The following is a 25330-nucleotide window of genomic DNA, read 5'->3' on the forward strand; positions in this document are numbered from 1 at the left end:
TATTCTTTTGTGGCCCTATGGATATGTAAACGCTAAATTGACGTATACCTCTTAAATTTCAGCTTTTTAGTCCAATTAATTTAAAAACTTTCTAAAATTACCCATGACAAGATCAAGGGAGTGTTCTATCCAAAATAACAAAGTTTATGTACCAATTTGTTCATTTATCCTATATGTAATTTGTGAGTTATTTTTTAGAGTGATAAATTTATCTATATAAATTTTTTTTTATTAACCTGAAATATCTTGAGCTTTACCCGACTAGTCCCTAGGTGAAGTAGGCCTCACTTCTAACCCACATTCTAAGTAAATCATAATACAATCTACATATAATATCTTTAAAAGATTTTGAATATGAGATCTCAAGCATGTCCATCTCCTATTCTTACCACTATAACCACCTATAAAATATTTATCTGTACACTTTATTAATAGTGATGACGAATTATCGCACACAACAATTATATATTAAACTTTAGATAATAATTTATGGATTGATGCAGTTAGCCAACTAGATCAACTCACATATAAGTGTTATAAAGTTTACTTTTAGTCCATGTAATCAATACATGAATTTTAAATCTCCAATCCAATTAGATCAGCTCACCCATAAGTGTTATAAAACTTATTTCCACTCCATAAAATTAAATACATGAATTTTAACTCTCCAATTATCTTTACTTACATTCATAATAAAGTGACAACACATGCTATGCTTATGCAAGTAAGACAATTAAAATATTTCAAAAGAATGGTCGTCTTGAAGGAATGACAATTGGTGGTTGTAGTTTAGTTTTTGTTCTTTTTTAATGAGATTTTAAATGAAAATGAGTTTTAATGTTGCACTAAGGTTGTTTTTGTTATATAAAAAGTTGGAGGTGATAAGTTTAACAAATAAATTATCTTATCAGTCCTGAATCTTGTAATCTATAATAAACTAGCCATCGTTCTTTAATTATTATCACCACAAATTAATTTATGTTAAAATTTATTTTTTATTTATTTTTTATCAAATTCTATTAATTAAAGTTTACTATCAACCCAAATTATAGGACCCTAACTGGCACTAATCTAATTTAGGGTCTACCCACCTTGGGACTAGTAAGCCACCTATACAACTATAATGCATGGATATCCACAAAATGCTAACACTAATGATCAGTGAAAATGACAACAAACCATAATACATACATGAGATGAGAATGAACATCCACAAAATTAAAGGATATAACCAAATCTTGAACATCAAGACAAACAAAGAAATCTCAAATTATAATATAAAAGTATGAAAGAATAGGACAATAGTAACCAAAAATAAAGGCACATATCATATCATGTACAAGAAACAAAATGACATGATGTGTTTTCATAAAACATGCCCATACAATAGAAATATCAAGATTGAAAAGTTGGAAGTCCATGCCAAAAATCAATTACTCCGATCTCTAATATCTTAAAAAATGTTAATCAAAGAAAGTAAATTTTGTAAACTTGTGAGTAATGCAATAAAGCATCATCAAAGAATACGTAAATATTAAAATAATACTATGTAATATAGTGACAAGATAAGTAACAATAGCATCAGGGTGAAAACATGTTGCATGCAAAGCAAGTACACAAGGGTAGCATGGTGTCCTTTCAATTGCCTATGAGTTTGCTCACCAGGGTACTTAAACCTTATATGTAATTTGTTATTTGAAAATCATTTTATCCATTAATAGTTATAATATAAAGCATGATGGAGCAAATGTATGAACAATTAGTAGAACAATCTCATGCATATTTGATATAAAAACACATGTAATAGCAAAAATAATAACAAATATTGGTATATAGGCCTTAAGGTGAGCGACAGTAGTGTTGACACATGTTATTTCATATTCACAATTTAGTGTCATACTAACATGATCAAAGCATGCTAAAGCTCACAGAACTAAATGATCTTGTTGTGAACGCCAAAATTATAATGAAAGATGTCCTACAAATATATGAATGAGATATTTTGCGTCATCGTGAGATTAAAATTGTTTATAAACATCATTGTATGTGACATAGTGTATTATATCAATTAACAAATATGCAATTCGAGTACAAAGAAATGACTAGGCCTCGCCATCGTATACTTACAATACAAGTGTCTCTTGCAATAAGATGACAATCTTTTTTTCTTCTCCCCTCTTTCAACGATCGAACCATAACAAACCCTTTGTATTTATATTTGAATCAAACCTAGATGCTTTATGCAAGGGCATCTAGGTTTGAATGAATCTAAATGAATTTTTAGGTTCGTGAATCAAATCCTTGCATCTAGTTTGATCACAAACCCAGATGCTTGGGTTCGAACCCAATAGTCGACGACCAACAACCTTAGTTTTCTTTAATTCGTTTAAATTTAAATTAGATAAGAGAACGAAAAAAACAAATAATATATATAGAATAAAGGGTCAAATGGTTATTTTTTCTATTTATTTAACAATGGAGGTTATTGCTATTTCTAAAGCGTAATTAGTATTTTTGCAATTATATTAAACCTCAAAGGTGGTTATTGCACTTTACCCTTTATAATTTTGGAACCGTTAATATTTTATAAATTTAAGGGCCAACTCATAATTTTATGAACTTAAAGAGTAATTCATAATTTATAAAACTTAAGGCCCAACTCATAGTTTTATAAGTTAAATGTTGGTTTGGAGTGAATGAACTTAAAATATGAAATTTAATTGAATTTCTCAAATTTGAGTTTGTAATGAATCCAAAATTGAAGTTTCATTGACTTTTTAGGTCGTCATCTCTATCATCATATGTTTAGATTTGTCTCTCTGCATTGTTGTCTTTGTCTTTGTTCATTTTCACGCTAGTCGTCTTCGTACTTGTCTGCTTGCATCATCGTCATCGTTTGCCTTTTGTTTGGTGCTCACTCTTTCTTTATTCTCCAGTCAAGTATTTTTGGTTTAAATTTTGCATTTTGTGCTTTATTATATTTTTTGCTAACCTAGTATTGATGTTGTTGCTTAGTGATATATAATTTTTTGGGGATCTATTATTGATTTTTGTTGTTGTTTTTGATAATGATATATTATTATTGTTGTTTTTTTATTTGTGAAGCATTTGATGTTCTTGTTATGATAATATATGATATTATTATGTTTTAATATTTATTGCTATTACGTGTTAATTATATTATTTTATCTTTATGTTATATATTTGATGATAAGGAAATAAAAATATTGTGTTTTTCTAAAATGCTTGTCAAATATTGGAAAAGGTTTTCCAAACAATACTTTCAAGTTACAGCTAAACAACATAAACATTTTTCAATAAATTATTTTTTAGGAAAACTGTTTTCTCTCACAAAAATGATTTATTGCAAACAAACAGAGCCTTAATATAACCAAGGCTGACATCCATTTCTAAAATCTCTCGAGTCTAAAGCCTAAAACCAAATTAGTGCAACTAAACAAGCTGTTAGTTAAAAAATTAGTGCAACCAAACAACCATTAGATGAAGGGTATTTTTTATTATTTTATATATATTATGTAATCTAATGTATAGTCCAAAGGATACTAATAATATTTTCTGTATATACATAAACCATACAAGTTAAGGGAGAAGGGTCTTAGCAACCTTACCCCATTATCTTATATCTTATTATAATACCCAACTTTCTCAATAAATAAATGAATAAAATTATTTTATTTATTTATTTCACCTTCATCTTTTTCTTATTTTATTTTATTCTTTCATGAAAAATATCATTTGATTTATTTCTTTTGCTCATCTGTTATTTTGAACCTGCCCATAGTCCAAGTTCTTACTTGAGATTAATGAATACAAATTTTATTTATTTATTTATTTTACTAATTTGTTCCTTAAAAAATAAATTCTAAAACATTTCAATTAGTCCAATTTTGTAGAGTTTTATGTTACAATTAATAAATTATTCAATATTAAAAATTTAAAATTAATCTTAACCCCACAACAAATTAATTTTAGCTGGCTATATTAGTGTAAATCATTTCAATTTTCATTGATATAACTTAATAAATAATCATAAATTAATTTTGGTGGCTATATGAATATACATCATTTCAACTTTCATTAATAAAACTTAGCAAAAATATAAAGAAAAATGACTGAATTTTAACAAAAAATAAAATGTAACGATTGTAGTGATAAGAATCAAAATGCAATGACAACTTTATTGTGGAGTACAAAATTCAAATATTAACAATATAATTTACCTCAAGTTTAACTAAGAAAACAACTTATTTGGGTTATATATTTTAAGTCAAATACATAAAGGATATTTTGAGAATTAAAAAGATTTTAAACGTAACATTGAATATTTTAGTATTTAATAGAAGAAAGACGATGTATATTATGCATATATATATAAATAAAAAATTCAAATAAAGACATATCGAGTGACATTTTATAATTGCAATTTAAATTTTATTTTATTTGAAAATTTTAAATGAAAATGAATTTTTGTTAGCAATACAATGTTATTAAGTTTATGGTAACTTGGGAGTTAAATTTTGTTTTTGCTTTTGTTATTTATCAAGAGTTGAAGTTATTTGGCTTAGTTATTTTTTTGTTTTTTTAAACATATAAAGGGTATATTAAAAAATTACTTTATTAAAATAAGATTTAAAGTATCAAAATATAATATTTACTTATATAATAAAATAGATAATAGATATGACGTGTTATTAGTGCCTTCGACTCATATATAATAATATTAAATAAAATAAATTATAATAATTACTCATTAGATTTGTCTTATTTAAAAAAACAAAAATAAATCTTAAATGACCATATTACCCTTAAAATCTCTACGTATCTCTTCTCTTCTTTCTTCCTTCTTGTTCTTCCGACTCTCCTTTCTCTCAGGTCATTAATAATTACATCAAGCTTTCAGTTTTCTCCTGCTTTTGATTATTTACAAGACCAACCCTCCAATTTTCGTATCATTCATTTTATCCCTCTTGCTTTGCTTGCTTCCTCCGTGCGTTCCCAATTTCCAAGCATCATCACATTGCTTGCATCGAGCCTCTTGCAATTCGAATCTAGGAGGCATGGATTCAGAGTTCATCTCGCCGACTTCGCATTCGTCGACCGATTTTGACGAAGACCGTCACGTAATGTTCCTGCAGATGGCGTACCAGCTTTTACCGTCAGAGTATCAGCGCGAAGAGATCAATCGCCTCACTCTCGCCTACTTCGTCGTCTCCGGCCTCCACATCCTCGGCGCCGGCGATCGCGTACGTATCGACTTCTTCTATTTCGACATCGCTTGTTCTTTCTATTGATTGAACAATTCTTGATAAATGAGCAATATGTCACCGTTGGGACATTCAATCTAATTTTTCTTTTCCCAGTTTTTATAGAAGTACGAGTAACGTTTATTTCATTTGTCCCCTTTCTTTTCACTTGTTTGTGTTCATGTGGTTTGGAATGTGGCCTTTTGCTTTCCTGCATCAAGTTTGTAACTTCCTGTCAATGTGCATGGTTTGAGCAGTCCTAGGTTTACTAATTTTGCAAATTGTATCGCCCACTAGCATCTCGTTTATTTTATTTTTATTTTTTGTTAGGGAGGGCTTATGATTGTATTTGTTTGTCAGATTGACAAGGAAGCGGTCATTGATTGGGTTTTATCATTGCGAGCTCATCCAAAGAAAGAGGATGAACAGAATAGTGGTATCCCTTGATTAATTGAGAGAAATAGCTGGTCTTTACTTTTGGCTTGAAATGTTATTTTTTATTTTTTTGTGTGTAATACTTAACAAGAAATTGAACTGCTGCAGGACAATTCTATGGGTTCCATGGTTCCAGAAGTTCTCAATTTCAACCAGATGATAATGCTGTACGACTATTATGCATGAAATAGCATATTTAAAAGTTTATTTTCTTGTTTTATATTGTGTGTGTGTACATATATATATATATTTTTGCTTTAGTGCACTAGTGCTTTATACCTGCAAAGAAACTTTTCTTCTTTTACCATGGTTTTAAGTTCTTGTAGGTATGGATTCCCAATAGCAGTCATTTGGCAAGCACATATTGTGCACTAGCAATACTAAAGACAGTTGGCTATGATTTGTCACTTCTAGATTCAGAATCCATCTTGAAATCAATGAGAAACCTCCAGCAGCTTGATGGGAGGTAATTTTTCATTTTGCCTACAACTACTTTTCTTGATCTTCAACTGTTCGTAATGAAAATTTTTGTTGTTGAGTCCACTCTTCCCCAGTTATTATTTGTTTTCGTGTTTTTCATCTTCCAATTTTAAATAATCAAATTCTTCCTTCTAGAGATTGATGCATAAACAAAGGTCAATTATGCACATCTATTGGGTATCACTTCTTTTTTGTTCCTACTCTCAGAACAAGGTAAAATTTCATCCATATAGTAATCATATTGATGGGTTATAGAAATTATAATTCAAGAAAGCAATTAGTGATAGCTATAATGTGGTTATTTGCATTTTCTATTATTGTGAATTATAGTGTTATCAGTCATAGCTTGTCTTCGTGTGTGCTCTATCTATTACTTAATTACTTCGAGAACAAGTATTAGTAGGATTCAATCCATCTTTGTGCTGAACCTCTTTGGAAATCAACTTCCTCTTTAATTGCTGTCTAATTGGTCTCTTCTTCACCATGTATGTCCTTGTGAAAGCCAAGAAAAACAGAAGAGAGTGAGAGAGAGACAATGGTATGGAGGGAAAAGAAGATCAAATTCACTATTCATAGTTAGGATCAAGACATTTATACAATTCTATGAACTAACTTAAGGTACAACTAAGAGAAGCACAACACTACAAAGTTGAATCCTTCTAACGCTCCCCCTCAAGAAGGTACATATATATCATATGTGCCTAGTTTGGTACAAATGTAGTCAAGCCGTGGACCACGCAGTGCGTTTGTAAGAAGAGACAGTTGGTCACTAGAGCCTACAAATGAGGTATTAATCTCTCTAGAAACCAACTTTTGTCTCACAAAATGACAATCTATCTCTACGTGTGTAGTCCACTCATGAAAGATAGGATTAGAGGCAATATGAAGGGTGCTTGACGATTACAAATAAGTTGCGTAGGTCTTGAATCTCCAAATCTCAACTTCATAAGGAGTTGCTTAAGCCAAAATTAACTCACATGTGGTTAAAGCCCTGGTATGATACTCCATTTCTACACTAAATCTAGCCACAACATTATGCTTCTTACTCTTCCAATACTTCAAATTTCAGCCAACCAAGATGCAATAGCTTGAGGTAGAGCGTCTATTTGTGGGATAACCAACCCAACCAATATCGGTATATGTAATAATTTGCTTATGTCCTTTGTGCTCAAATAACAAGCCCTTACCAGGAGCACTCTTAATGTATCTCAAGATACGCACTAAGGTGTGCTCATGGTTGTTACAAGGGATGCCCAAGAATTGACTCGCCACACTAATTGCAAAACAGATGTTTGGCTGTGTAACAGTGAGGTAATTAAGCTTCCCAACCAGTCTCCTATATTGCTAAGGATCCTAATGTTAAGCTCCGATACAAGCTTAACATTAGGGTCTATAGGAGTATATATAGGCCAAGAATCAAGCATACTAGTCTCATCCAAAATATCCAAGACATACTTTTGTTGGGACACCACATACATATTGAACTACCTTAATACCAAATAAATACTTTAACCTACCCAAATCCTTGGTCTAAAAATGAGAGTACAAATGATCTTTCAACTGCCCAATGGCAACCTTATCATTGCCTATAATAGCAATATCATTCACATATACCATCAGGTATATAAATTTACCAGTGGAATGGCAATAGAAAACAAAACATTTAGCTTCACTTATAGTCATGCCAAAGATTGTATGATAGAATTGAAGCAACCAAACCAACATTGAGGAGACTACTTTAGGCTATACAAGGACTTCTTTAGGTGACACACCAGTATATACTCCTTTTGAGCAACAAACCTAGGAGGTTGCTCCATATACACCTCTTGAAAGTCGCTATGAAGAAAAGCATTTTTAATATTCAGTTGGTAAAGAGGCCATGTTGAATAACAACCATAGTAAGAAAGACATGGACAAAAGTAATCTTAGCCATTAGAGAAAATGTATCACCATAATCCAACCCAAAAATCCAAGTACAGTCCTTAGCAACCAATTGGGCCTTCAGGTGATCAATGGTGCCATCCGGACCAACCTTAATAGTAAATACCCACTGAGAACCAACAATAGACTTTCTCGGAAGGAGAGGAACGAGATCCCATGTCGCATTAGTCAGTAAAACAAACATCTCATTCATAGCATGTCACTACCTAGGGTGAGAAAGAGCTTCTACATTTGTCTTAGGGATAAAAATAGAAGAAAAAAGTATATAAAAAAGCAGAATCGACAGGTGACAAACAATGATGACTCACAAAGGTGTAAATGGGATGAGGGTTTTGAGTGGAATATGTAACTCAAGAAATAGAAGCATGGGTAGAACTGAAGGAAGACAGACCAATGATATTATTTGGAGGAAGAAGACTTGAGCCTAAAGGAACATTATCATTTGCAATAGGGCCATCTATGATAAGCTCTCGAGTTGCTATAGGAGGCTTTGGAGTAGATAGTGGTTTAGAATGGTGAGGATAAGTTTGAAGGGGAGTAGGAACAACATGCAAAGGAACATGAGCAGGAGTAGAGATTGGGACTGGAGGAAGGAAAGATGGAATAGGAAAAACATCATCAATGTAGGACGAAGAAACACCAAATGGTGAAGAGAAAAAGGGAGTAGACTCAAAGAAGGTGACATCAAAAAAGATAAAGTATCTACTAAGATTGGGTGAGCAACACTTATATCCTTTTTGAAGATGAGAGTAATTGTGAATACACATTTAGTAGAGCAAGGAAACAATTTATTATGGCTAGGCGAGAGAATATGAAAAAAACAAGTCGCCTTGAAGATATGAGGGGGAATAGGATAGATAGGATCATGAGGAGAAAGTAAAGTTTGTGGAATGAACCCATTCAAAATAGAGGATGGCATATGGTTGATCAAATAACAAGAAGTGAGAATGGCTGCATCCTAGAAAGAAACAAGAACATGCATGTGAAGTAGAAGAGTTCGAGCAGTCTCAATGAGAGGATAGTTTTTATGTTATGCCACCCCATTTTACTGTGGAGTATAAGGACAAGAGGATTGATGAATAATATTTCAAGATGAGAGAAAGCTTGAAAAGCTATAGAACAACACTCCTTAGCATTATCGCTCCGAAGAACATGAATAGAACAACCAAATTGTGTAGTAATCTCATTACAAAAAGTAGTGAACACAGATAACAACTCCATATGATCTTTCATTAAGTAGAGCCAAGTACGAAGAGCATGATTTTTAATGAATGTAATGAAATAGGAGAAACCCTATTTAGACTAGACCCTAGTAGGACCCCAAATGTCAAAGCGTATAAGATCAAAAAGAGCATCAATTTGTTTATTAAGACAACTAGGATAAGAAGCATGGACATGCTTGCCTAATTGACAAGACTCGAGCTCTAGAACAATTGAGTACAATAAAGGGACCATTTGTTGAAGAGTGGACGGGTGAGGATGCCCAAGTCAAAAAATGAATCTGGCAAGGAGATGCCACTATAGTAGCACAAGAAGGTGTCATAGATGATGCCAAAACAAGATGGTAAAGTCCCTCAAACTCCCGCCCGGTGCCAATCATCTGTCCAATACCTTAGGTCTTGCACAAAAACAGAATCAAAATCAAAGATAACATGACAATCAAGTGATTGAGTGAGGCGACTAACAAAAATGAGATTATATGGACAACTAGGAATATGTAATACATAACTAAGAGGAATAGATGGAAATGGATCAACCCTACCTATACCTATGATAGAACCATCAATCATAGTGATAGGAGGAAGGGAAATAGATGAATCAAGTGGGGAAATAAATATTTATTACCAGAAATATGTTTTGAAGCGGCAGAATCAAGAATCCAAGTTCTAAGAGAGGCATGTGAAAGACATATATGAGGATTACCAATGGATGACACAGTGGAGGAAGAAGAAGAAGAAGTTTGGGCAACAAAGACTACAGGAGAGGATGCTTGCTAAGCTACCTACAATTGACAATATCCTGCCAACTCCTCAACAAAGATAGTATAAGTGGGGCTGGTCTCTCAATATGAATAGAAGTATCAATCATCACTGACTGCTCTTTTGCACTCTCAAGGCAACAACATTGGCCTTAGGAGGCTGACCATGGAGAGCATAGCAAGTATCCTTGTAATGACTAGGATGACAATGTTAGGATGACATTGTAATTACTCCCGCTCATGGGACTCACCTTGTCCTCAAGGTGAAACTCAGGGGATTGATGCAGTATTTGATGGTATGGCTCCCACGTGGCCTCAAGGGGTGGCAACCCCTTCCATTGGATAAGAACATCAATGTCCCTCAAGTTCTTCCCCGTGCTAGGTCTTACCCCCAATATGAATTCTGGTTTTTCCACCATCTCTAGCTCAACAGTCCCAGGATGCAATGTGATACTATGGTCGTGCCTTTGGAGAGGGGAAGGTCCTCGAAACCCTCCCTAAATTCTGCTAACCCTTCTTGTAACCCATTAGGTACTTCCACCCTTACTTCCATGAGTTCAACAGACAAACTTCCCAACTCCCGGAGCACACCCTCTCCATTTTCATGAAACGCCTTCATCATCAACTTTAAGGATACCAATGTCTTGTTGAGACTAGGATCACCTTGCAAAGTAACAGCAGTGTCCCCTACTCAAAATTTCATAACCAACGGTTCCCAATCCACCTGTGTCAACCCAAGGGTGGCTAACCACTTCATTCCAAGAATAACATATGAGTTCCCCAATTCTCACGGTAAGAAATCCTCAACTATTTCCACATTTTGCAACTTCGAAGTCACCCCCTTACATATTCCAGCTCCTTGAACTGCCATACTCGAACCCATGATCACGCCGTAGCTAGAGTGTGTATTTGTATCAGTCCCAATTTCTACACCAGATCGACGGCTATGAAATTGTGGGAGACTCCACTATCAATTAAGACTACCACGTCCAACCCTCCAATTTTCCCTTTTACCTTTCTTCGTCTGTGGTGGAGTTAGGCCTACCATAGATTGCAATGACAATTCCACCATTTCCCCTTCCTTAATCATGTCCTTCAGTTCGTCTAACTTCTCCACTGTCTCATTTTCTCCCATCATTCCCTCTCTTCCTCATATATGACCATCACTTGTAGCTCTTTATTCTTGCATTTGTGCCCAATCGTGTATTTCTCATCACAGTGAAAATAGAGACCTTTCGCACGTTTGGCTTGCAGTCACTTTCACTAAGCCGTTTGAAAGGTGGGCTGTTTAATTTTCTAACGGCCAGAGGCCTGTATGATGGGGTGAGGCTAGGCGTCGCCAATTTTGGGAGAGGAGGCGAAGGTGGCGGAGTTGCCACTCGCTAGTAAGGTGAAATTGGGATTGAAGGGGCTTGACCTTTGCTTGGGTTGGATTTGAAAGTATCTCCATGGATCACCCAATTCCGTTCCTCAATCCATTGGGCTAGGTCCATCATCTGCTCCAGCTCGGTCGGTCTTAGCACCTTCATCTCGGCCTGGACATCCAGCCTCAACCCGTTGATAAAATGGCCCTCCATCAAGGCTTCCAACATGTCTTCGAGTGGTGAGGCTAGAGTCTCGAAGCATAGACGATACTCCTTAATGGATCCCTAGTGCCAGAGTGTGAGGAACCTCTCCTCCACCGTGCCTTCCTGGATGGACCGAAATAGGCTCCTTAGCATTGCCTTGAGCTTCTCCCAACTCCTGACCCATTGTCGCCCTTGGTCCCACTAGAACCAAGAGAGAGCAGCCCCTTCAAAACACAGAGCCACCGACTCTAATTTCTCTGCCTTCGTCAGTTGGTTTACAACGAAGTAACGCTTAGCCCGGAAAGCCCAACCATCCCTTGAAAATTGGCAGTTCCAGGCACCGATAACGTGTGTTTTGTCGCCCAATTCCATCAACTCCATTGCCTACTTCCCCACTCCCTCTTGTTTCCGGCGTTAGCTCAATTGATAAGGAGGAACTCGAAGGTTTGTCTCCCCAATTGCGCTTTCCCTTCCTCTCTTTCTCTTGCTCCTCCCATTGCGCCATCAAGAGGTTGAACTGGTCCAACATCACTGCCATGTTCTTCTCGATATTTTGCACCCTTTGGAGTTCAGTCCTCATCGATTCCAATCCCTCTTGCAGACCTGCCATCCGCCCCTCCATCTGTTGGTGGTAACCTTCCAATCTTCCCTCCAGCTCACCCACTCTTTTAGAGACAGTCATCCCCATGGATCGATGCTCTAATACCAAAATGATAGGCTCTCACAATCAAAACAATAAAAATCTCCAATTACAAAGCTATGGATGCACAAAAAGAAACAAAAGAATGGCCTATTCGAGAGAGCCCCCTCTCCCATAACTTCTTACAAATTCTCTAGCTAGCTTCTCTCTCCTTTCCCCCTCCCTTTTAAAAGTGTTCCGTTGTTGCCACGTGAGTTGTTATTCCCTCCCTAACCGAATGTGACTCTTCTGCTCTTGAGTCATTTTCCTTGGCTGCCCCTGCTTCTCCCCTCCTTTAACGTTGCTGATGTGTGACTAATGGGGGTCCTAACAGACAACAGTAATTACAGAATGGTTGCTTACCACCTCGGCCACGTCTACCACCTCTACCATGACCACCTCTAGTATCGAACTCAGATGAAGATCCATGGGTTTGAGAAGCAAGAACAGACCACCCTTCAAGTGAAGTCTCTGAACAGGTCTGTGTGCCATGAAGAATCCAAGCAAACAGCTCTGCCATGGTAGGTGTAGCTGGACTACTCAAAATCTGAACACGAATTCGCTCTGTATCAGCCCCAAGACCAGCTAGGGTAAGCACCATAAACAATTTGTCCCCTGTTTCTTCTGCTCAGTAAGATCAACCATAATAGGGAGCATAGCATTAAAATCCATTACAGCAGATTGTATTTGACCCAAATAAGTAGCCACATCTGAGTATCCCTTCTTAATATGGAACAAGTCACTAATGATAGTTGTTGGGTTTTTGCATGGAGGAATCTGTCTAGAAGAGGAAGAAAATAGTAGATCCTGTTAGAAGAATGAAGATGAAGGGAGACTGATTTTTTTTCTAAGTTAGATTAGTTAACTTAGATGTTATATTATAAGGGTTATTTTAGTCTTTGTGTAGGCTAAATGATAGGCTTTGTAATTAACGCCCCTATGTTCTATAAATAGGAGGCAAGGGCTGGAAGTCGGACATAATAATCATTCATTCAATTCTGTCTCTGAATACAAGTGAGATTGCCGAGAGGAGAGAAAAAGCTTTGAGAGAAAGAGAGTCTTTGTAATCTTTGTTTTGAGGGTAGTGTACTTGTGTGATAAGAGAGTTAAGGGTATCTTGTAATCTATTTCAAGGTTTCTGGTGGAATTTGCTCTCGGATTGAAGTCTGGATGTAGAACTGATCATTGATCAGTTCCAACCAGGATAACTTCTTGCGCCTGCTGTTTGGTTTGAGTGTTTCTTACTTAATCTCTTTTACTGTTCTTACATTTTCAGTTTACATTTTCTGTTGTGGGTTGTTCTCGGGTGAGAAGTAATGAGAGATTGGCAAACTAAAGAGTATTGAATTGAGTTTCTAAGAGCTCCTAATCCTAACAATAACAATAGTGTATAGACGCACTATATTGTCAGTATACAGCTGCTGGGCGTGAGACCAAATATCAAAACAAGTCTCATAAACATGAAATAACGAGACTAAATCGGCATCCATTGACTGCCACAACAATGTAACCAACAATGCTTCAATTCTATCCCAAGATGGCTGTTTGGTCCAATGATCACTTACGCCATGCCTCGAAACCACATGTGAACAGAGGTAGACCAGGATAGATAATTCTGGCCATTCAATTTGTCAGTTGTAATGGCAGGAATACCAGAAAATGATGGTATGGTCAGAGGAGAAGACGAACTCACCGCTCGAGAATTGGCCGAGGCCATAACTCAAATCTGGGACAGAGAAATTGACTGGAAATAGGCTGATTGGAATCACCTGAGACAGAAATCAACTGGAAATAACACTGTCCAGTTGCCAAAACTCAGATTGAAGAAGAATCAGCAGAGGCAATCAGATCGTGCAAACTCCTGTTCAGATTGCACAAACTCCAGGTCATGCAGGAGTCCAGATTGATTGCTCACAAAACAGAGCAGATTGTACAGATGTCCAGATTGATCTATCGCGCAGAAACCTAGGTTGTGAAATTCACTCATGCTCTATGGCTTTGATACCATGTGAAAGCCAAGAAAAACAGGAGGGAAAAGAGGATCAAATTCACTGTTCACAGTTAGGATCGGGGCATATGCATGCAGCTCCACAAACTAACTAACTAATTAACTAACTCAAGGTACAACTAAGAGACGCACAGCCCTACGTACAACACTACAAAGCTGCGTCCTTCTAACAGTCGTCATCATCGACAACACGTATTGTGTATTCCTGAAGTCATTTTACAATTATTGTTTGGTAACTCACCTTCAAATAATTTGTATTCTTTCTCTCTCTCTCTCTCTCTCTCTCTCTCAATATTCTATTTAAATCAATTTTTAATTATTAACAAGGTAAATATGGAAATTATGTTTATTAGTTATGACTTTTACAGTACCTTGACTGCATCATTTTTATTGAAGTTTTTCTTTTCATATTCGCAAATAGATAGAGGGAAAGAAGCATAGGGAGGAAGAAAAGGAACTAGTTGGAAAGCAAAAGGGATTTGGCATACGCAAACCTGTTTGATGTTACTTCTTATATGTACAAAGAAAGAGAGAATTTCACAAGATGGTTGCAACAACCTTGGTGGGTGCTGGTGGTTAGAGACTTAGAGGGGTCTAATATATGGAAGGTGTTGGTTAAGCAATTGTTAGTGATAGTATACCATTTTGGTCACATTTGATGCCATGCATTGTGAAGTTGGGTTTGATGTGAGGATACTTAACAATGCCTTTAATATTTTGCATAGAAACAAATTTAAATTCTGTTTCTGTTTTTTCTTTTTTTTTCTTCTAATCTATTGTATAAGTTGTTTGCTTCTAATCCTTCTCCACTCCTCGTGTTGAGAATTGAGGATTATCAAAATGTAATATTTGATAAGATACTCAAAATTTAGACTTATCATATTTTGTTTATGTTTTTGAGTTATATTTTGTTGAGGTTTTAGATCTTTAGACTTTATCATTTATCATTTAGTTAGGTTTTATCTTTTATTTATTTATTTTACATAAATGTAGTTAGGGTAGTGATGTTTTTAGTTTGGATTGGATTTCAACCTATAAACAGGCATTCGATGTAATAAGAAAATACATGATTTTGATTGATATTGGATTTATACGATTTCTCTCTCTCTCTCTTTTTCTCTTCTTCAACAACTTCTTCTTGAACTTATTTCTTCTCTAATTTTGTCCCCCAATTATTCTCTCCTTCAGTCTTTCACGAACTTATGAATGTTCTCCTTCACCTTGACCTTGAAGTGCAAGTGGTGCCTTCAGTATATGAGAACCATATTAATAATGCGATGAGAGAGAAAATCTATACCATCTATATATATTGAGAAAATCTAGAGATGAAAATATAGGAATCTTCTTTGCTCACTTCACTCCGTTCTCAAACACATATACACTCATGTGCATGTATTTGGCAAAACCTTAAATATTTGGAATTTAATAATCATCAATGTCATTGTTTGTTTGCAATTTCATATATGGTATTTATTTTAAAATTTGCTTAATCATTATTTTTCTTGGTAGTGGACACCACCTAGTTGGATTAAGGCTTGATGCATTGTTGTAATTTACTTTTCTTGGATAGAAATTACATTGAAATTTGTCTTCGTTTTTAATCTTCTGCTTCAATGTCCAAAAGTACAGGTTCAATGGATGACCACCTAGTATGAAGCCAAGATGATCCACTAACTTCTTTTGCTTATGTTTATTGCAGCTTTATGCCAATTCATACTGGGGCAGAGAGAGATCTGAGATTCATATTTTGTGCTGGTAAGAAGTTACCATTAAGATGTTTGAATTTAATTTCTACTGGATGAAATTTCAAATCACTATTTGATCTATCAGCTGCCATCTCTTCTATATTGGAGAACTGGAGTGGCATGGACAGGGAGAAAGCCAAGGAGTACATATTAAATTGTCAGGTTTGTAAAAGATCTGCCCTACTGTTTATCTGTCTGCATATGCTTTGTTTCTCCTCTAATTAGTTGATCATAGATCTAATCCTTGTATGCCAAAACTAATGCTGTCATGTATGCTTATCATTGGCACTACTCATGCAGTCATATGATGGTGGCTTTGGGTTGATTCCTGGGTCAGAATCTCATGGTGAGTGGGCATAAGATTTATGTTCTTGCATGGTCTACCTCTGTGAATCTTGGATGATTTCATGCATAAGTATTTGAGTAATTTTCTGTCAACCTCTCTCAATAAAAGGAAGAACCTGGATTCTGGCTTCTAATCTTGTGCATCACAAGGAGCATGGGTTTTGTAGTGGCAAAGACGGTGAAAATGATCTTGATTAAAATAAGCCATTGATCCTATTTAATAACTGCCTATGTTACATGGACTCAACACTAGTAGGCATTGTACTTGTGTCATAATGGTTGACATGACTAGTTCTGCCTGACATATCTCAAACAAAAAACACAGATCTGGGTACTTGCTTCGTTTGTGGCTTGGGTTGGCTTGGATTGCGATTGCCTTGCTTCGAAGAAGTTCATGGCTTTTCTTGAACATGTTTGGTGACTACCTTTGGCTGGCAAGATCTTCTTAGCTTAAGCCACCACTGCCATTGTTGTCAGTCTCTTTCCCAAAACCCTAACTGATTTCTAACCTCATGAGGATAAGAAGGAAATAAGTTATAATAAGTTAGCTTTCTTATTTCTTTTAGAGTGGGCCTTCTTTTTTCTTAAGAGAGAGGGCTTTTCATTTGGGCTTTTGAAGACAAGTAGCCTTAATAGGAAAAAAAAATCTTTTCTATAATTTAGAAGATAATATATATAACCTTTATAATTTTAAAAAAGAGAAAATTCCACACGGTACCTCTGAGGTTTAGGGTAATTGTAAAAAGTACCCTTGATGCTTGAGAAAATACAACTACAAATACCTCCGAGGTTTAATATAATATTGCAATTTTTCCCTATCATTTATTAATCCCCGTTAAACATTAAAAAATGACCAAAATGCCCTTATATTTAAACATTTTTTCCCCTCATTTTTCATTTATATTTCTATCTTCTCAAAGCCCATATCTATTTCTCTCTCTATTCAAATGGCTAGCGATGACAACAATAAGTCTCTCTCTCTCTCTCCTTCTTCTTAGGTTCTGACGGAACCCAATCTGTGTTTGAATTGAGATTGGGTTTCAATGGAACCTTTCTTCTTCTTCTTCTTCTTCTTCTTCTCTGTATGTGTGTGTGAATTTGGGTTCCAGCGAACCCAAATCATCTAGGTTTTGTTGAACCTAAACACACCTGTATAAAACCCAGATCTCTCTCTATTTGTTCTGGGTTCGACAGAACCTAGATTTGGGTTCCGTTAAACCTTTCTTCTTCTTCTTCATCTTCTCTCTCTATTCTGACCCTTCTTCTTCTTGGTCTTCTCTGTGTATATGTGTGTGTTCTAGGTATTCTCCATCTTGTTCTTGTTCTTCTTCTTCTTATTTTCTCTTTCTCTCTGTGTTCATTGCTTGGGTTCTCACACGCCAACAATGAACCCAGATGGTTACTGCATGCCAAACAAAGCCTATTAGGTTTTGTATGGCATTGGTTAATTTTTTTAATTTTAATTTTTCAATTAGAAAGGAGAGGAGAGAATGAAGGGTAAATTGGTCATTTTACCCCTTTATTTAACAAGAAGGGTGATTATTGCTTTTTTCAATGTCAAGGGGTTTCTTGCAATTTTGCCAAACCATAGGGTGTTCTTTGCAATTTACTCTAAAATAAATTTAATTCAATAAAATTTAAATGTCAAATGTAAAATGAACTCATTTATAAATTTATATATAGTAATCAATTAATGTATCTTAATTAATCCACAACCTTAATATTAGTTGAACTAAATAAGTTTAGGGGTAGGTTAGTGAGATTTAGTGTTCTCTATGTCGTGTTGCTGTACCCGCATCCTACGTTCGGACACGTATCCTTGTACCCCGAAATTCATAAAATGACAAGTCTGACCTCTTGATACACACTAGCATCCAACAACACCCATACCCGAGTCCATGTAACATAGATAACTGCTACTAAAAGGTGAATAAAGAGAACAGTGGGCAGCAAGAGGAAGACATGGATCTTGATAAAAAATGCTGAGGAAGTAACTGAAGGTTGAAAGATCTATCATTTAAGGCTGAGGAAGCTGGACAAACCATTGCCCCTGCCTCACACATGTGCACATGCTCTGTTATATTCTTTATCTGGAACTGCATACAATTGGCTCAAGCCTCTGCAGTTTGTCTATTTTGGTCCTTTGCTTGGGAAAACCTGGATTGCTGGCTTTCCTTTTTGGGTCAGAAACCAAACTCTACCAAGTTGGGCTGTTTAATTATAAGTCTGAATTTGATACATTTTCAAATCATTGGTGCTTGTGGTGAAGCATGAGGTTACTCTTTTTTTTGTTGTTGTTGTGATAACATAATATGTGCATTTGTTTTCTCTGTCACTGGATGGATTCCTGGTTTTTGATTGGTGTTTGTGGTTTTCAAATTACAACAACAATCACAAGCCTTAATCCCACTAGGTGGGATCAACTTCATGAATTTTAGACCTTTCAACATCTCTATCCATTGGCTATATATTCTCTGTAAGACCATCTTATCCTATATTATGTCTTAAGGGTTTCCCACCAAGTTTTCTTCCATCTACCTCCCTCTTTTGCCATAAACTTCCTTCATTTCATCTACGTGCCTTACAAGTGCTTCTATTAGTCTTCTTCTCACTTCCTAATTATTTCAGTTGTGATTCCTGTTTTGTATCATGAATGGGTAGCAGTCCAACCTTACTCACTCAATCTCTCTCTCTCTCTCTCTCTCTCTCTCTTAATTCTTACTATTTGTGTGGTCGCACTTCCTCTTATCTTAGCTACACTCATATTTGCAAATACTAGAGCTTAACATCCAAACATCCTAGGTCAAACAACAAAGATGGTCTTATAGCCTTTTGATAAAACTTTCCTTTTAGCTTTTGAAGGATTTTATGATTGCATATGACACACTTCTCCACTTTAGCTATCCCACTTGATTCTGTGAATAGCATCCTCCATAATCTCCCCTTCTTTTGAATATTGATCCAAGATATTGAAATTTCAATTGCAAAATTAGATTAAGATGGAAAACAAGGCAGAAAAGCCTTTGCTGAATGTGTGTAAATCTTGTTTGGATTCACTTTGGCCTTATGGACTTAGGCTTACACGGGAACCTGTATATATGGTCAAAGAATAGAGAAGGATTTTTACTTGTTAAATGGTTTGGACCGAAATTCCTACAACCAGTACACATGCTTTCCGTAGAATCTTATCCTAACCTCCTAGTCCTATATACAAGGGGAGAGACATGTGCCATTGGAAGACCTTAAATTTGAGGTTTCATGGATTAGAGGTCCAATGAGAAGGGACTGGCTATCAGACCTTGCCTTCAGGTTACATAAAAAATTGAAGTGCACAAGAATGCTAAGCTATGGAATAGAAAAAACCATAAGCAAATGGGATATATCAATATTAAGGAAACTATGCAGGACATTGATAGGACCATATTGGATTCCCTTCTAACGCCTTGGAACCACAATTCGGATCACATGTTCCAAATTGTGGTTCGCTTGTGTTCCAGTCACAAGGAATGTGATCCGTATCTCCAAGAATGGGGATCCCAAATAGTTCATGAGTTTAGTTAAAACAATTAAAAATTAGGAAAGAAACTTAAAGTTAGAATAATTTTCAAAGAAAATTAGAGAAAAGAAAGCTTGCCTACCTCACTATTTTATATATATTATTACATTTTGAATTATATTCAAACCTAACTTTGGTTGCATAGGATTCTTCATTCCAGAAGTTGTACAAGAACATGGAAAAGAATTCAAAACAAAACAAACCAACTTCTATAAGCAAAGTATGAATCTACCTAACTACGACTTGAGTACAACTATAAAACATACCACAACTTGAAATAATGAACCAATTAAGCCTACCCTCTCCGTACCACAAAATTAGCATACTAGCATACCCCATACTTGTTCCCATACCACAGCCTGGCGTGTACCATGTTCCTGGTAACTATGGATAGGACAAAGCAACAATATGGTTAGGGTAATTTGAATGGAGTGTGTTGGCTTTGAAAGAACAATTAAAAAAACAGTTTGAGGAAATAAATCATGTAGATAGAGAGTGTGGAACCAATGGTTAGTGGATGATGGTATTAACAAAAAATGCTTCCATGTTTCAACTATAACCAGAGTAGGGTTTCAATTGATGATCTTAAGACAGAAGGGGATTCCTGGATTTTTGAAATGCAAGCTATTGGACAACAATTTAAGACCAAGAAGCACAAGCAATTCTATGGATCTGTCATATCATGTTGGACATTTCTGTTGGACACCGACAATCATTGGATACTTCTAAATGCACGTAGGGCACTCATCCTACGGTTTGCTATTATTCTTTCTCTTCGTTTCTTTGACTAACAATTTACAAACACTCTCGGACAATTAGACATTGAAAGATCTTTTGAGGGCCATCACTTAAATTAATTATAACCATATTATAAGCTTTAGGTAGCATTTGTTAAAATGAGTAAGAAGGTTGTATCAAGATAAGGTTGGAATGCTTTTCGGACCAAGATATGGAATGATCAAGATAAAGCTGTGAAGTATTTCAAAATTTTTATCAAACTATTTATTAAATTTTTTGGAATGCATTAGAGGTCATATGCGTCATTTTTTTCTTATTTATAAGGTTCAAGATAAATTTATCTTGGGGGGGGGGGGGGGATAAATTTATCTGGAAAGTTCAAGATAAGAAGTTACTTGATTTTTTTTCCAAGGGTCGCTTTCTTTTGTTTGGAATGCTTTCCATATCGCACATTTTCCGATCTATATCTTGGTTAACTAACACTACCTTGATGACAATTAATTTATCCATTGAAAACAACATAGATTTATCTTCAACCCTCTCTCCTTTTAGACCTTTTAATCTTATGCAATTTGAGTTTTGAGGCATTTTATGAAAACAGTTTTCTATATTATATATTAACTTATAATTATAAAATTTCCTATTATGTTTAATGCAAGTTATTTTTCATCTATATTTATATGATATGTAATTATCATTTTGCTTGTCCTTGTCATGCCTTTGTCCTATTTTTTTTTTTGGAAAATTGTTGTGTCAGCTTTGTTTAGTATACTTAACACAAAGTTCATTATATTATTGAAAAAAATTGGAAGTTCATTATGAAATTGAAACTAAACACAAAGTTCTGTATACTATTGAAAAAAATGAAAGTTACTTGTAAAATTGAAATAAAGCCAAAAGGTCAGCATTATTTTGGTAATTTTCCCTCTGTTTTTTATGAGAAGATTTTTCACAAAAAGGGTGCTTCCCACAGTTGAACTACCCCTAAAACCAGGAAGTTTTGTGCAGATCTCACAGCGTAGGGAGGTTAGGTTTCAGGAAATTTGAGCAGTACAATGAATGCTCTTCAGGAGTTACTGTAAAGAAAAGTATTACAGGATTAGCTGTTCTATGGGCTAAAATGAAGATTTTATAATAATATGATCTTTGAATTTGATGCTCTGGAGATTGTTAGACCTTTGTCAAACCCTGCAAATGAGGCTTATTGGCCCATTCAGACCTTTACTCAAATTTGGCTAAAATTCCGAGATGGATGATGATGTTTATTCATTTAGAGGAGGTAGAGCTGCTAATAACTCGTGAGCTTTCTGGCTGGGCTTTGGGGACAGGCTTTTAGGCTGCTCTGGAAGCTGGGCATATCCCTAGAATAGTTCTGGAGGCAGCTGACATTGATATACCAATTTTAAGACATTTCTTTATTTATTCATTTTTGGCTGAGTAAATTTCTTTATGGCACTTATTTCTATTTCTTGTATGTTTGTTCTTCTTTTATAATGAATTGGATTCAACAACAATGAATTTTCTTTTTACTAACTGGTTAGAGGGAGTCAATCATGGTGGATTTATGATTTAGGTGATTCTAATTTATCTATGAGCCGCACAAACAAATTCAAGAACAGTTCTTAACAGGTGGATAAATGTGAGTTCATAAAAACAATAGGTTCTTATGTATCTTTGCTGTTTTTCACTTTCTGATAGAAATAAGTAGGTTGGAGTCCTTCCAAGAAAGTCTCTCAACAATTTTTGGATGCAACCTTTATGTATATACTGATTTGTTCCTTACAATAATTTAATGGATCTCCTGAATGGGGACAACGTTTTAGGTGGCAAGATTCTATTTGGGAATAGTTGATTTCTCTACTTGGCTGTAAAGTTGAAACAATCAACTTAAGTATTGTGGTCAATGATTCCTTCATGCGATGTGGATGGGTGTGTGTGCCATTCAGTACTGAAGTCCAGATTATGTCTGTTTCATATAGATTGATTGTTGGCAATAAGTAAAGAATTAATATCTAATGATTCGTTCATGTAGTTCTGTCTTTCTTCATTTTTCTCCCCTCGGTTCCATGACATTTATTAACAGGTTTCTACTAGTATTTTCATTTTCTATTACATGAAAAGAGCAAGATATCTGCTTGAACCATCCCATTTTTTATATATTAGCTTCCAGCCAAGTTCTATCCTTAGGTTTATAGAAGGTATTTGTTTAGTGGCGCAGGTGGTGGAACATATTGTGCTGTTGCATCTCTCCGCTTGATGGGGTTCATTGATGATGACGTGCTTTCTAGTTGTGCATCCTCCTGTATCAGAGATGTGCCTTTGCTTCTGGATTGGTGCCTGCAGGTTTATTTTCTGGTTTAATGTGTTTCTGATAATTACTATTCCCTGAAGCTGATTGATTCTGAACTTAGGTAAAAGTGAAGGCTGGACATATTAAAAAAAAGATCAATATATAAATAAATCTTGTTTCTTTGCCCAATGAGTTACCTCACACTATTCTTTACCTTGATTTAGAGGCAAGCACCAAATGGTGGATTTCAAGGGAGACCCAACAAGTTGAGTGACACTTGTTATGCCTTTTGGTAAGTTCCAAAGACCAACAAAGTTCCATGGCTTAGTTTCTGTTCTTGTAGATTGACAAGAACAACATCCTTCTACAGGGTTGGAAGCGTTTTAAGGATTCTAGGAGGCCACGAATTCTGCAACAAGAAAGCTTTACGTCAATTTCTATTAACTTGCCAATCCAAGGTGCTGACTCTTTTTGGTTCCATAAGTTGCACTATATGATACATCAATCAGATTTTAAGATTTGCTGTTTGCATCCATTACATAACATGACACATTGACTGAATTCCACAGTTTTTATGCATGGAACTCTGATAGATCTCTTGACAAAAAGATCTTACATGGAAAAAAAGTAAATTTAGATATAATCATATGAATTGTGCATGATCGTTTTGTCCAATTCCCTGCTGTTCCTAGTAGCATTAGGCTATAGGTGTCACCAAAGGGATGCATGCTAATACCCGTGTGTGCACACACATGCATGGCTTATTTAGTTAGAGCAGGAACTTTGCATTTTGTGAAGTTTGTGCTTGTCCATTGTGCCTGCCAGTTTTATGAGGATGGTCATACCTCTGCATGTGACTTTTTTTGAAGGATATTTTTATGTTTTGTAATATGATTTTCAGACTTCTAATCTTCATTTTGTTCCAATTGTTCCTGCATCAGTATGGTGGTTTTAGTAAATTTCCTGGACAGCTGCCTGATCTTTACCACTCCTACTACGGGATTGCTGCATTTAGTCTGATGGAAGAACCTGGGCTGACTCCAATCTGTGTTGAACTAGGAATAACAGATGTTGGTGCTGTTGGACTCTGATTCAAATCCTCTTTTCTGTCCAGGCCAGGCGCGCCAAATGTTGCCGTATGCTTGTCAGAAACGCGGAGTTATTTTCAATTCAATATTTCTTCATTTTCCTTAAATGTGTAAAACTAATAACAAATGCATGCTAGTTAAACTACTTTCAAGCAGGTAGCATCTCAATCCAAGAATGGAAAATTTATTACTTCTCAGTTAGGATTTATTTTTCTTGACCGGGATATCTGGGGATCTTACTACTCGTCTCCTCGAGTTTTACATAAGATTGTTCTCCCGATAGGTTTCCTGCTGATTTAATTTTGTATGTCAATGTGGAACACTGTAACTTCTAAAACAGAGCTGAGAGCTCCTTGACCGCTTGTTCCTACCATTTATCGGCATTTTGATGGAAAATAATTGGTATTGCTGGTTGGTAGTGCCTGATTTGGTCTTTTCTAAATGGACAGGATGGCTGCTTATTTTGCTCTTCTTAAATCGGTGTTAGAAATCATTGGTGTTGCTGCCTAGTCCCTTGTCTTGATCCCACTACTTGCAAAACGCAACTCCTAGTCCATCTTCTCCCCTTCCCAACAAAATTCATTATTGGGTTGAAAGCATGCGTGATATTATCTGTGTAAAAACTTGTCATGTGGCTGTCTGTTGGGCCTCGGAGACGATGTTGAGTATCCACGAGAAGTTGGCTTTGGTCTGGGATTTATTGAATTGAGGCATGCATGCAGAAACTTGTCACAAGGTGGTGGTTGCCTTTGTGTGAGGTTGGCCTTGGTCTGTTTCTGCAACTATTTTTTATTTATCTGTGTAGCTCAATTTGGAATTGGAGGGGGTGAAGTTGAGAGTGTTGTGGTTGGTGATGGTTAGGGGGCTTGAATTGATCTGGTCAGTAATATCTCACCTTGCGAGGTATGATCAAAGTAAAATGAAATGTATAATCAAAGTAAAAAAAAAAATAAAAAATTTCCTCAATGTATGAATGCATAAAATGAACTTTTGGTTATTCACGTGGAAAACTTGCAATGGTGTTCTAATTCTGGAATTGCAAAGCTACAATGATCTGTAATTTGGGCATCAGTTGTGCGTTTAGTCCAAGGGAATCATGCATGCATGTTTTGATCCCTCTATCGCAATCAAACTAAAATCATAATTAACAATACGCCAATATGATTTTTTTGGGGGCAATTTTATGATACTTCACTCCCTCTTTATTATACCGTA

The 25330-nt window shown here is 35.6% G+C and overlaps 1 protein-coding gene across 1 annotated transcript; it reads left to right on the top strand.

The window, feature by feature from the left end:
• Nucleotides 1-4911: 4911 nt before the first annotated feature.
• Nucleotides 4912-24543, top strand: LOC127798002 (geranylgeranyl transferase type-1 subunit beta). The gene is made up of 11 exons (XM_052331269.1): nucleotides 4912-5264; nucleotides 5625-5700; nucleotides 5808-5866; nucleotides 6026-6165; nucleotides 16053-16108; nucleotides 16184-16260; nucleotides 16399-16444; nucleotides 22956-23080; nucleotides 23252-23319; nucleotides 23398-23485; nucleotides 23969-24543. The coding sequence occupies exons 1-11, from the start codon at nucleotides 5079-5081 to the stop codon at nucleotides 24116-24118; spliced, it is 1071 nt and encodes a 356-aa protein (XP_052187229.1). The 5' UTR covers nucleotides 4912-5078; the 3' UTR covers nucleotides 24119-24543.
• Nucleotides 24544-25330: the final 787 nt, after the last annotated feature.

Source organism: Diospyros lotus, chromosome 3, assembly GCF_014633365.1.
Source record: "Diospyros lotus cultivar Yz01 chromosome 3, ASM1463336v1, whole genome shotgun sequence".
Classification (NCBI taxonomy): Eukaryota; Viridiplantae; Streptophyta; class Magnoliopsida; order Ericales; family Ebenaceae; genus Diospyros; species Diospyros lotus.

Bases quoted from the DNA above. Each gene is read 5' to 3' on its own strand.
- LOC127798002 (XM_052331269.1), top strand. From the start codon at position 5,079: ATGGATTCAGAGTTCATCTCGCCGACTTCGCATTCGTCGACCGATTTT. The intron at 23,081-23,251 runs GTTTATTTTCTG...ACCTTGATTTAG, and splicing joins TTCTGGATTGGTGCCTGCAG to AGGCAAGCACCAAATGGTGG. The intron at 23,320-23,397 runs GTAAGTTCCAAA...ATCCTTCTACAG, and splicing joins GACACTTGTTATGCCTTTTG to GGTTGGAAGCGTTTTAAGGA.